Source organism: Pipra filicauda, unplaced genomic scaffold, assembly GCF_003945595.2.
Source record: "Pipra filicauda isolate LSUMZ 115617 unplaced genomic scaffold, ASM394559v2 scaffold66_size7647185_pilon, whole genome shotgun sequence".
In the NCBI taxonomy this organism is placed as follows: Eukaryota; Metazoa; Chordata; class Aves; order Passeriformes; family Pipridae; genus Pipra; species Pipra filicauda.
In genome coordinates, this window is record NW_024104831.1 from 5,144,971 (window position 1) to 5,158,604 (window position 13,634).

A 13,634-nucleotide genomic window follows, 5' to 3' on the forward strand; every position below is an offset into this window, starting at 1 on the left:
GATCAGAATACGGATGGCATGGTTTGGACAATTTCTTTTTCCAAATCTGAACAGGGTCAAGGGTCACAAGTTTGTCCTGGGAAATGTCATACATAGTGAAGAAATTCCCACAAGCATATCTATTTGAAGAAGCCAAAGCAATAATAATATGGAAGTCTCCTCTCCTACTCACACATCAATGGGAAAACATTTATTTCCAATAATGTTATCCACTTGTTTTATTTCAGTCTCATTTAGATTCTGCACATTTCAGCAAGAGGGGTTCACAACTGGAAGTTGTTTCAGACTTTTCACTTCTTGGAGTGTTTATTGGGATTTTGGAGAAGCTGTTCATAACACTGGGCATAGTTGGAAGCTGACCCATATCTGCATTCACAGCTTTGACACAAGAGCACAGAACCTGCAGGTAAGGGAGGAAGGACGGAAGAAAACATTACCAGGAATGATAATTCTGAAAGATATGATATGAAATACTGAGTTCTTCTTTGGGCAGTCTTCTTTTAGGCATGGACTTCTTATATTTGCTGGTTTCCTGGATGCTGGGGGTAAAGTATGCCACTATACGCACACACACACACACAAAGAAAAAAAAAATATATGTGTATAAAAGCTGTGAGCTTTTTGCTTATAGGAAGAAAATTCCCTTGTACCATAAAAAGGGATCTCTTCATTCCATAAAGAGAGATCAGTACCTCAGAGAAGGCTAGAATTAAGGCAAAGACAGGCCTGTGGACACAGAGAGTGGCTCCATGTTTTCCCACTTTTAAATCATAATGGATCATTTTAAACAAAGCCCTGCACCTGCAATTTGTTATCCAAGTGGGGGCTTCTACTCAATTAGCAAGACCCTTCAGTAATAAAATCTGCTTGCTAGAAATAGGGTTCAAGAAATTTTTACATGTTCAACATATATAAGTATTTGCACGCACTCACACACACACGTACATATACACACACAAACATGCACACACACAAATTTATAGATAGAGGTATATATATATGTGCATATGCAAAGAGACAATATTGAAAACCATATTAGACTTGGAGTGTTATCTGCTTGTCAGAACCATTTAAACTACTATCTACACAGTACATATTGAAACTCAACTTTAAGATTTTTTATTTTTATATACAGTTCATTTTTCTCTGGAAATAAAATATCTAAATACAGACAGACTGTAGTAATGTTGTATATGTATAGCTTTCAACAATACTTTAGCTGAATAAATGCTTTGTACATAGTTCTGTCTTTTAATGGAGTTTACAGCTACATTGATAAAATGGATTCCTCATTTCCTTGATTGTTTTTAACCAATAACAAGCAGAGAGACAATTACAAGTTAATATTAATAAGCAGCTCAAATAACACTGGTTAAATTATGTACAATACAAACCATTCATACAAATGAAGACTAGGATATTGAATTTGTTACAATATTTTGTAATAAAGATAAGACAGCCACTTATAACTTACATGTTCTCCGCCAGGCATTTTCCTTCTTAGAGATCAATTGCAGTTTTTAAGTAACTTGGCCTAAACTCAAACAAGTTTAAAGAATCAGAGCTTAAAGAGTCAGAGAAACATGAAACCAGTATGTCTGCTCACATGTAAATTCCAAATGTTTGCCCATCTTTACTAGGAAGAGGCTCACTCCACAGAAAAAGAGCCACCTAACACCACCTCGAATGTGCCTACTGTGTGCTGGAAAAAGTCATGATGCTTTTCTGTGTTCATATAATAAGAAATACTGAGCTCTAGACACACATTTTTCCCATTTTAACAAGTATTTACTCCTACAGTATTGTTTACCAGTACAGCTACTTCAAGCAGTAGAATGCATGAGTGGGGATTATTGATTGGCATGTACTCGAAGGACTTTCAAGGAGATTTCCATAACAGTCTGCATTAGAAACCTTGTTCTGTCTAGTTAATCCATTTTGCTTGATGAGAAGTTATCCTTAAACCTTAGACATGAGACAATGAAAGCTTTCTTAATAGGAATCTCAGTAATGTGCACTGAAAAGTATGTGTATCTCTGTGTATGTGTATGGTTTTATTTCAAATCCATAGTGATTTACACCTAGATTGATACATGGAGCTGACTGGGCAAAAATTACATCAGATTGTTTTCCACTAACATATTTGCAGCCATTTGACAGCAGCAGCAGCAGGTAGACACATTCCAGGCAATAGATGTGGCCTTCCTCCTTGAGGTTACAGACCTGTCATACAACCTCTTATTCCCCAGGCTTCAGTCTCAGACAGAAGTTGGTCCTCACCCTGATGGGAAGTAGGGTGTGTCACTGTGGTAGTTGTAATCAGGACACACCTTCTGTACTAGTTTATAATCTGTACTATAAAAGGAAATGTAAATACAGATTACTTTAAAGGGCTTGGAGCAGAGCCATGATACGTGGCTCTGGGTCTGCTCCTGATAACACGTTTTTGAAGGGTCATAGTTGCAGAGTGTGTTCTTGGTAGCCTTGTCAACCTTTTCATATTCGATTCGACAGTTAAAGGACTTGGAATCTTTGGCATCAATCACTGTCTGTTGTGCCAAGTCAAATTCCACTATTTTTGTAGGGGGCACTAGGCTCACAGATACATTCCCTTGACCAGTGGAGTTATGCCTGAAGTAAACACTAAATGTCCCATTGCCATGGTCAACGATTTTCCCTGTTATTAATAGATTTAACTTCACAGTCTTGATGTTGGAATGAAAATCTCCCCAGCCAAACATTTTCTTAAATTTCCCAGTCTTGACAATGGGCCGTCTCTTTGCTCTGGGTCGAGGCTCTTGCAGATCTGTGGAGTTCCTCAGCCAGTCCCAGAGATCTTGTTCGGAATAAGTTTCTGGGGCATCATATCGCAGGTCCAAATCTGTGTCATTTTCCTTTCCACGAAAAGTCTGTGACAGCAGTCGGCTGATGGATAAGTCTTTGCTACTTTCTGTCCATATATGCTTCAGTGTGGATTTGGAGCTTCCTGATTTTAGTAGTTCTGTTTTTCCTCCATTTGTTAAATTTGCACAGGTAACCTGAAAAAAGAAGGGAAGAAGGAGAAGATATATTGAAATATGTAATGCTACCACTTGAGACCAAAATGACCATATTTCAAAATCATAGGGAATTTTTTTTTGAGAAATTAAATTATATCTCTCTACTCAGTAAACCAAACCAGAAATGTCTATTTTCCTCTATTTTCCGAGGAGTTATTACTTAATTCTCCTTTGCCAGTTTTTTACACTGCCCTTCAGATTTAATCCCAAGACATTCAAAATATTCTCCTGTTATGATGTCTGTAAGTGATGAGTAGGTAATGAATTACTACAAAAAACAAGGTACATAGCCTTGTCATCCTTCGGTCTGTATGTGGCTGTATGGGGCATCTCAGAGTGAAGCATTCTGGCTTGAATGTTCTCTCTGCAAAGTGGCTGTGTTCTCCACTATCAGAGTCACATTCATTTTTTTTTTTGCTGCCCCTAGTGTCCACTGTCAGGGTGCTGTCTTGGTGGTGCCAGCCTGACCATGCTCAGAGGCCATGTCATTATGAATCTAATAAGAGTAATATAATTTCCCTACTCCTTTTATGAGTACACACTGGTCTGTGTTCTTGACTGGGACCCTCAGTCACAACTACAAAATAAATAAAGAATAATGAAAATTTTAATGAGTTTGACATCGACAGCTGTACATACTGTGTAATCCACCTCAATTAATACAGGAGGAGTCACAGTCTTTTCTTATAGTCCCTTACAGACTAGCTACTGATTTGCCTTGTCTGTATCTAGTATGACGTGCATTTCTCCTTCCTTGCTTCATTTCTTTTTTCACCATTTCCTCCCCAAATCAAATAGTGGTCTGTGTAAGACAGAAAGCCTTTTGTGTACTTACAAGAAAAATAAGGCCACCAATTTAAAAGTACTAATAAAAAAAATTTGCAAAATCACATTTAAAAGAAGACAAAGTCTTGCACAATTTCCTACAAAATCATATATTTCAGACATAGTTTGTCACAAAATTTACTGTCAGAGCAATTTGTCTTACTTATAGTTTTTCTCTTTGCCTTAATTGAGTGGAAAACAGAAAACAGATGCAGGCTCGCAGCTGTCTAACATGCAGCACTGGCAGAGAGCTCTGATGGAGTGTTGCAGGGAGTGCTGGAATTGGTGGGGCAGGGGGTGGATGGAAAGTGACTGACAACACGTTATTCCATTCCCTCTGAAAATTTTCACCACACACACTGCCCCATTTTCTAACATTTGCACTGCTCTGAAGAGGCCATCACGTTTCTTATTTCCCTTTTCACGGCTGAGATTCTGAATATGTCTCCTTTATTCCTCTGATTTACATGCTTCTATCATACTTGCAGTTACATCTTTCTCTTCACTTAAAAATGAATTGAGTGCATTCCCTACCCAGGAAACCCATTGGAAACCAGATAGTATTTAAATCATGTCTCCTCCCTACTGGTACAACTGCAGGTATATGTCACAGAGGATATCTATCATAGCATGGCCTTTTCATTTCCTAAAAACTCTGAAATTGAAGCATGCTTTCATTAACTTCAGTAGTTTTTCAAGGTCAGTTGAAGGCATATACAGAAAATCAGTCTAAATTGTCTTAATACACTAATTAAATAGGAGATATGCCCCCAGCCTTTTACAGTAAATACATAGATAATTAAGTCTGTCACACCCCACACTATACCTCCCCAGTTAATTTCAAGTTGGTGGGCCAAAAAGGATAATAGATAAAATATGGGTTTAATTCAGGATTTTGCCAAAGATATTACTTCTTCATCTTTTGAATGGACAGAAGGATTAAACACAGACTAGCATTTCGATAGCCAGTTCAAAGTTACATTTTAGCATCAACACAGTGAGCCAGGAGAGAAGCTGTAATAAAATGCACTGATGGTGCACTGGTTAATGAAGCAGCAATGAAAATGTCACAGGAAGAGAGAAAGAGACTCAGAATATATTTTTTTTTCTGTGGCATATGGGGAAAGAGGGAAAATAAGAAAAGAAATGTGGTTAAAAGGAAAAATGTGCCTGTCTAGCATGAATCTGTCAACATGCTATGAATCTAAGCAGTTAGCCAGCAGAGCTCGTAATCTGTAGGTAGGATACAGACTGCTTATCACTGTAATTTTCTTTGCTCACAGTTTTTTTTAATCTTTGTTTTTCTTTCTTCATCTTCAATCATCTTCATCTTCAATTATTTACATTTCATAGGATTACACTACAACTTCCATGTAACAAGATGCAAGAGTATCTTCCATGTAACAAGATGCCTTTAAAAGAAGTGTCTCTTTTTTTTCAGATATATAAAACTGAACATTCAGGAAAGGAAGGAGATATTTTCTGAAATGATTGCTGACTGATCCAATACATTGAATAACATTGAAAAAAGTGGTTTTTTGAAAGCCAGCATATTTCATGGAAATAGACGATTTAGATTCCATGCATTCTATACTGCTTCATACCTGATCTAACAGATACAATTGATTGTTACTGTCATCGATTTTGTAATACCTGAAAGACTTCTGGTCATGCAGTTAGCCCCGAGACCTCTGTTTGCAATTTTCAGTGTGGATAACTGGCTATATTCATGATTAAAGGCCTGAACCTGCCCTCCCGAGTCAAGTGTCTGTGTAAGCACTAAAAAAACAGCCCACAAGGGTTAATAAAAAAGCTCTATAATTCATTTTTCTTCACTAACATTTTCCAACCAACTGCTTTCTCATATACTGTTAGTATCTATGTACTATAGAAAGTAGCTATATGTATCCTCAGAGACTCACACACCCAATAACACAGAGCATTGCTGTGTAATAGAATTTCTGCAAATGCAGCATTTTTTTCACATGAACCGATCCACAATTTTCTTCGATCTCTCCTTTCCAAAAGCAAGGCTGCAATAATACAGGAAAGAGCGTACAAATGCATGAGATTTTGCACTTAGTAGTGTGAAACTGAAACATAGACCTATTCTAGTGGTGCATGGAAAAAGAGCCAATTTCAAGTGGATAATAAAACAGCCAGCAGCCTAAATTCTATAGAGGTTTTTTTGTCCTCTTCCTTGATGGTATCTGCATATAGTTCAGAAACTTGCATACTCTACCTCATAAATTTGTTCACTATAACCAGAGTTGCCTTCTTTTCCACAGTGAAGTGTCACTTCTATAATGAAACAGGAGGAAGTTTGGCCCACTTGTAATGGCTCTAGCTAGGATAGAGTCGATTTTCTTTACAGGAGCTCATACAGTGCGATGGTTTAGACTTTTGACCCACATGCTGACAGCATGCTAATGTTCTAGCTCTGGCTGAACAGAGTTTTCCCAGCATCAAGGCCTTCTATTTTTCTCTTGGTCCCTCAAGTGAATAGACTGGGAGGTGCACAGTGGATTGGGAGTGGACACAACTGAGCAGAGAACTTGAATTAACTAAAGATATATTCCATAATATGTAACATCATGCTTAGCAATTAAAAGTGTGGGTTTAGAGGGGGTTAGCCATCTTTTGTTCAGAAACCGACTGGTCATCACTCTACCCCTGGGAGTTAGTGAGCATTGACTTTGCATCACTTGTTCTGGTTTGTTCTCTTTCTCTTCTCACTTCTCTTTCTCTTCTCTTTCTCTTCTCTCCCACTTATCCTTCACTTATTAAGCTTTTCTTTATCTTGACTCCCAAGTTTTCTTGCTTTTATTCTTCCATTCCTCTTCCCCTGTCCCATAGGGGAAAGGCAGAAAGTAAGCAAAGACCTGTGAGCTGCCTAGCTGCCTACCAGTGTTAACCCACAACCCCACTGCAGTGCAATAAATCAATGTTGCAAGAGGGCTGAGTAGGGGGTTTTCCTCCATGACTGCATAGCTAGAACTGGATTTGAATGATGATGATGGCAAAAATGTCCATATAGAAAAATAGTAAAGAGCAAAAAGATCCAGAAATGCTTATCCAAGGGTACAAATGTCATTGGAAAAGCAATCATTAAGCATGACAGACTGACATTTGGTTCTGGTCTTGTACTTCTAATAGAAAGTACAGATCTCCACTACCTAGTAAAGTCTACTGATATCCAAAAAGTACCAGGAGCTGACTGCTTGGTAGCTATTTTCCTATGAATAATGAATAATGAAAAATTGCTATTCCATTTCTTCTGCTTCTTCTATGAAGAAGCAAAGACAGTGGTTTCACTGGGCACAATATCCCAAAGTATCATTAAAAAAGACAGGAATTGATCTGTAATAAATTTTTGAATCCATTAAAATAGAATACTCCATTCATTCTGTATCCTTTGTTTTGAGGGTGAAAATTTTTTTGTAATGGTGTTTAACATCAGTAAACACTTTTTAATGAATATATGTAGTTCTTTTAGGACTTCCTAAAGGATAAGCAGTTTATTTGTCTCAGAAATTTTGGAATTCTCTTTCAAGATACTGAGCCCTGAATGTTTTGTCAGGTCAAACCTGAACATTTGGAGCAGAGAAAATGAAATTGATAAAGGATCTTGGGAATCCATGAAGGTGTCAAGTGAGGATTTAGGCCCTCTTCTCAGTTTAAAATCAACCATAGGTATATTAACATTAATTTAAGGTTGATTGATTTAGAGATTAAAAAATTAGTAACTCAAAAAGGTACAGAATGCCTCTTGATTTCTCACTCTTTTCCTTTTATTCTAGCTCTATTACAGTTCATTACCTATAATTATAGTATTGGTTTAGAAATTATGCATTTATTCCTCCAAATGTGTGACTACTTGAGGGCAAATGAAAATATAAACAAACAATCTAATACTCAAAGTGATAAATCTCTCTCTTCAGGTAAATAACTAATCAAAACCAAGATTGTTTTTGCTGGCATAACACTGCAAGAACTTGACAGCACTGTGTTTGCATATGCTCTGTATAAAAGAATTCAGAATTTTCTTTCCTCAGTAAGATAACTCAGATAAAAACACACATTAAAAAGTACTGATGGACATTACAGTAAGCTGAACCATTATCGAGGTAGGACAGCACTCAGAAAGTTTTCAATGAATCCCATGTTCTCATATTAATCCTGCTTATGCAATGGGTGAAGGAAAATCTGGACCTAGTTTACTGTTCTACTCAGATCAATTTTTATTCCTATACCTGTCTACACATTGTACAGTTACAGCAACATTTTATTTAATTAATAATTTCCAGACAAGTCAAATTCAATATTCTACAGGAATTTGATGATAAACAAAGAAACTGAGAATGCAAGTTGATGGAGATATTATAATAAGAGGATGGGGGGGTGTAAAACACACTGAAGGACTTGTACCTGTTGCAAACTGACACTTTTTCAAAAGGGAGGACAAACACAAAAACCCACACATATTAATATTTCACAGAACCAAACCTCTCTGGTTTTAACTTACAAGCCTTTTGTTGCGTTACATGAAAAAAATTAAGGATGTGAGTTGGTCAATCAAAAAATGCAAACTCAGCTGAGTCTGAAAAATGGAACAGTAACTCCTGATCTACTGTGTCAAATGAGAACGCAAAAATGGCTATGCAGGATCAAACCAACTGTAAGAGATTCCTGGAGAAGAGCAAGAACATTCCTGGAGAAGAGCCTCCTAAGTTCTTCCCAGCTGTCAATTCTAGTTTCCACTGCTAGGTATTGTTTCTGTATATGTTTCAGTAACTCTCAATAGACTGCTCTTCTGTGCATTTGCTCACTCTGACCCTTTGTAAACTTTTAATCTTCACAATGTACTTCAGCAATGAGTTCCACAGCTCTATTTCCTCATACAGTTTATTTTGAACCTGGCTCCTGAAGCCCTTGGAGTACTTTTCATTCTCCAGATGGAAAATTCAGGCTCTATCCAAATTTCTCATGCTCCTCTTTACTTTTCTTTGCTGCTACACATTAAACTTTTTTTGTACAAATATCAGTGAGTGGAAAATTTTATGATTTCTAGCTACATACAGCATCCTACTTCTAGCCCACTAGTACATGTCTCAGTTGTATCCGTTCATAATAGTAAACAAATATTGATCACTTTTCCAGCCCTGACCCTCCTGGGCCACACAAATAATCCTTGTACATAAGCAATTCTATACATATACCTTTGAATCTCCTTTTTGTCCTTCTCTGAAGCCCACTTTGTTCCACTCCCAGTTCTGTCTTTAAAATGAGGAGACCAGAATGGAGCACAGTATCCAAGATTTGTCAGAGCCATGGTCCTGTATGATGGCAAATATGGCCTTCCACTATTAGTTCAGTCTTTTTTCTCTACTAATTCATAATATTTTATTTGGGTTTGATAATTAATGAACACAGAACTGATGTTTGTATGAAACTGACAACACTAAAATTTCAATCCTAATTATACATGGAACAGGGATTTATATTTATGATATGTTTCACATTACTTGGGCTACCACAGAATTTCATTCTGTAATTTACTGCCTATTTACTAATTCTGGTAAGATCTCTCTGCCGTTCCTCCCTCTTGGATCTTATCTTTTCTATTCTGAGATATTTTGTCATTAACAAACTTTCTCACTCACCTTCCCCCAGTCATTTACAAAAATGTATTGAACAGCAGAGGTCCTTGCTCAGAGCCCTGCAGAATTGTTGTGGTGACCTCCTTTCATTATCGACCACAGAAAGAGAGGCATTTGAAGTTTTCAATAATGCTTTCTAAAGTAATCACTTAGAATCATTCACTTCAGCATAAAAAATATAATTTGTTGTCACAGAAAACAGAGGCAAGGTAATATTTTTTACTGTCTTTAAGTTAGGAAATTGAACTTAAGATACATTGTTACTAATTTTTGTATAGAACTTCCTTAGGATTTGTAAAATTCAGATTAATACTATCGACTGCACTCAGCTCAGCTTTTAAGTCTGTATTTTTCTTGTTTTATTCTATGAGCTATCATTCTTGTTTCAAATGGCCCTTGTTAAAACAAAAATGTGGCTACCTGAGTTTTTTCATCATTCACACAACAGCAGTTATGCAAGATGAGAAAGCTGATATAAATTCAGCTGACAACAGCTGATATAAATTCAGTAAAATCTAACATCATTGAAATGAGAGCGCCTATATCAGTTGATATCTCTTTGTGATCTGACTAAGAATCAAAGACTAATTAGAAAATTTGCACCCACAGAAAGATGAGGGCACGTAAAAACTAACACTGTTTTTTTTGGAGCTATTATAATGCTTAACAGTTGTTATCATAAAATATTAAGATATTGCAGTGGCTGCTCTGTAAAAGAATAAAAACTAGCAAAAGTTACAATTTTGCAGTGCTTTCTACACAATGTAAGTTGCCTGTTATAAATAGATCTGAAAACTAGGAAGTCTCAAATAATTTTTAGGAAATACAAAGGTGATAAAGCACCTTAAGTGGTTGGTTCCCATAAGAATACTTAAGAACTACCATATAGAATTTTACTTTTGAGTTTCATTTTCTCTCCTTTGCATTCTTGTGGACTATGGCTTAAGCTGTGACACTGCCACAAGCCCTGTGAATGGTAACAAACAGATGAAAGAAAGTGATGGCCTGCCACCTGTTAGGTCCTGATCAGACAATATTCTGTGCCAGTCCAGTCCATGATCTGGGGTGGGAATCACCTCACTGATTACCTTATTCACCTGAAAATCTGGTCTGAGGTCTAAACTATTCATCTAGGTTTATTCCATAATCAAGAGAGAGAGAGAAACAGAATGAACTGCTTCCTCTCCTTCCATGAACTATTGATGAACATTCAAAACTGAATTAATGCTCCTCACCTAGAGGCTTAATGATGACCAGGAATAACCTGACCTATGGTGCATAGTTTGCCCTGTAGACAGTAATATGGAGAGAACCCAAAGGCTGCAGGCTGGAAGCGGGCCAATGAATGCTCTATGTAAATGCCTTTCGAAATGCTGTACTCCTGTTCAAGTCCACTATACATCCATAAGCATGCTGAAGCCAGTGGTGTGTTACTCAAACAGCAAGGTGTGCAGAATTGCTGGTATTGTTCCTACTTTTAGATATAGGAGATTTCCCAACTGGGGGTTTCCTTTGAGAAGCAGTGTCACTTTGTACTATTCTGTTATCTTTTGAGTTTGATTTAATCATATGAATAATTTTTACAAGTATTTAAAATCAGAAAAATTAGTCTTATCGAGCTTCTTTTGTTCTCTAATGACTAAAAGAACTTTAAAAAGGCTTTAAAAAAGTGTTTAGTCATCTAAGACAAATAGGTACTTTAAATCAGACTTAGATTGTAATTACAGAGACATTTCTCCTGGTAGCAGTGCCCTAACTGATATTTTTCTCTTTCTCCTTTTTTTCTCTGCTTCATTCTTCCAGTGCTGCCCTCTCAGCTGTGGCAGTCAGCTTTTTGTAAGATAAAGACTTTCTTTATCCTTTCACAAATTTTTGGAGTGGAAATCAGACTTGGAATTAAACATCCAGACTCCTCTATCTGCCTGGAGAAGATTGGGGACTTTTAACCAGGAACAAAAATCACAGATCCACAACAGAAAGTGATGAAAAGCCAGCCCTACAAAATGTTCTATCCTTTTTCTAGAAAGCAGGGGTGAAGATACGCACTGCTGTCGCTGTTGTCTTTCAAAGAAGGAAGCTCCTTGTTTTTTCCTTCAGAAATGTAGCTCTGAGAGAAACAAAAGCAAGTGATTTTCCTTGTCTATCTTATTTAAGAACTTGATAGCATTAGCAGGTCAAAACAAAATTCCATCTAGTCCCATATTACACCTCCAACAATGGCTAAAAGTTGGGTTAATCAAGGAATACAAAATTAGGGAGAGAAAACACCACATGTACCAGAAAATCTTTTCCATATTCAAATCTTTGCAGATTGAGGACTTCTTAAGCTGGATATGTGGTCATGAATTTTATAACTTTCAATAAACATCAGTTACAAGAACTTGTCTTTTTCTCTATGAAACTTCCAGCATGTGAAACACCCTGCAACCGGCCATTCCTCATCTCTGCTTCAGACTCTCTGAGAATCTTCTCCTCCTGTTTGTTCTGAACAAGTCACATCCAGCTTCATCTGATGCCACCTAAATTCTTGTCCAGTAGGCCACAACAAAATCTAGCAAGGAAGCAGCGTTTTTCCTGTGCGATTCAGGCAGAATTTTGCTGCCTGGATGCTCAGGCCAGGCAAAGCTGTAAAAATTTATGGTTGGCACAAGAGGAGCTTCCTGGTCAAGAAATAAAGAAGGTGTTTTCTGAGTTACAGGTACTTCCAGAACTAGGCAGCTCCAAAGGTAGTAGTCAAAGGACAGCGTAAAAGTGTAGGTTTGGAGTACATAGGAAACATAGGAGTACATAGGAAACATCCAATCAATTTATGGGCCAAATCATGACCCATCACTAAAGTCAATTATAAAAACTCTAGAGGAGTAGAAGGATGAAGATCATGGCTAGGCTTCGTGAATGAAGATTTGGGAAGGGCTCTACCCACATCTGTTACAAGCACACTGGTGGCTAAAAAGGCCAATACGAGATAGACACGCCCGGTTGCAAAAGGCACAGCAGAAAGACTCCTTAGATGGTATATTCTGCAAGGCACGATTCTTTCTGCATTGTCTTTTCTCCTCGAGAGTGATCCTGCGTGCGTTCTCAAAAGCATCAGCAGCGTTATAGATGGTGTGTCTCCAGACCTCCCGATTGGAGGCCAGAGTAGACCAGTTATGGTGATCAATATGACCAAGGTTGAGATGTTGTTTCAGGGAGTCTTTGTATCTTCTCTTTAGGGCTCTTCTCTTGCTGCAGCAGGTGGCAAGTTCACCATAGAGCATGATCTTAGGGAGGTGGTAGTCAGAAGGATGAAGATAGTGTGGTATTATGTAGCTTAATTTTATTTTCTTGCCCAGTTAAGGCAGAATGGAAGGTGTTTTGTTTGTAAGACATCATTTCTCTTTCGATTTAGAAAACATCATGATATCACATATAATTGTCTGTGAACTGAAGGACCAAATGAGTTACAATGCTCTGTAAAAATCTTCACATTAGAATTTTACAGCTTTCTGATTTTTGCCTTAAAAGAACAGAAATCAAGCCAAAATATTTCTAATGGCAAAGATGCAAGTGAATGTATAAAGATTTGGAAAGGGATTGAAATATAATTGTATGAAATATCCTATTAACTATTGCCCTAAGTTTTACATTTTTAGAAAGAATTTAAACTAAACTCTTGAAACCTGCTGTCTATGTTGTCATTACAGATTTTTTACTTCAGTGGATTATGACTTTTGAAAATTCACCCCATCTCCATTCAGCAGGGGATTAAACTTCCATGGAATAAATTAAAATGGGTTAAAAATGTCTAACAGAGTTTTAAGACCCCTGTATTATGCCAGTATTACAGAGTGATGCTAACTTTGAAATGAAAGTCTAGCTAGGTAAATAAATTTTAACAAGGATCTATTGTTCTTGTTCCACATTCCTATAAGCCTTCTTTTATTAATATTAGCTTGCCATTTTCTGCATACATGTAGAAAGTAATATTAAATAAAATTAGATTTTATATGAAAGGACACAGAGCAACATTTTAATCAAAATTTGCACTATAGTTTGCTTTATATATAACACACTGAAGAAAACATCCATTTTCATAGCAGTAGGCATA

At 37.0% G+C, this 13,634-nt stretch overlaps 1 protein-coding gene across 4 annotated transcripts in view; it reads right to left on the reverse strand.

The window, feature by feature from the left end:
* Window positions 1-1,094: 1,094 nt before the first annotated feature.
* Window positions 1,095-13,634, reverse strand: part of NXPH1 (neurexophilin 1) — a 146,377-nt gene continuing 133,837 nt past the window's right edge. For all 4 annotated transcript variants that reach the window (XM_027749219.2, XM_027749217.2, XM_027749220.2 and 1 more), the window contains one exon: window positions 1,095-3,038. In XM_027749219.2, the coding sequence (XP_027605020.1) occupies window positions 2,277-3,038 (762 nt within the window). In that variant the 3' untranslated portion in view covers window positions 1,095-2,276. The remainder of the gene's footprint in view (window positions 3,039-13,634) is intronic.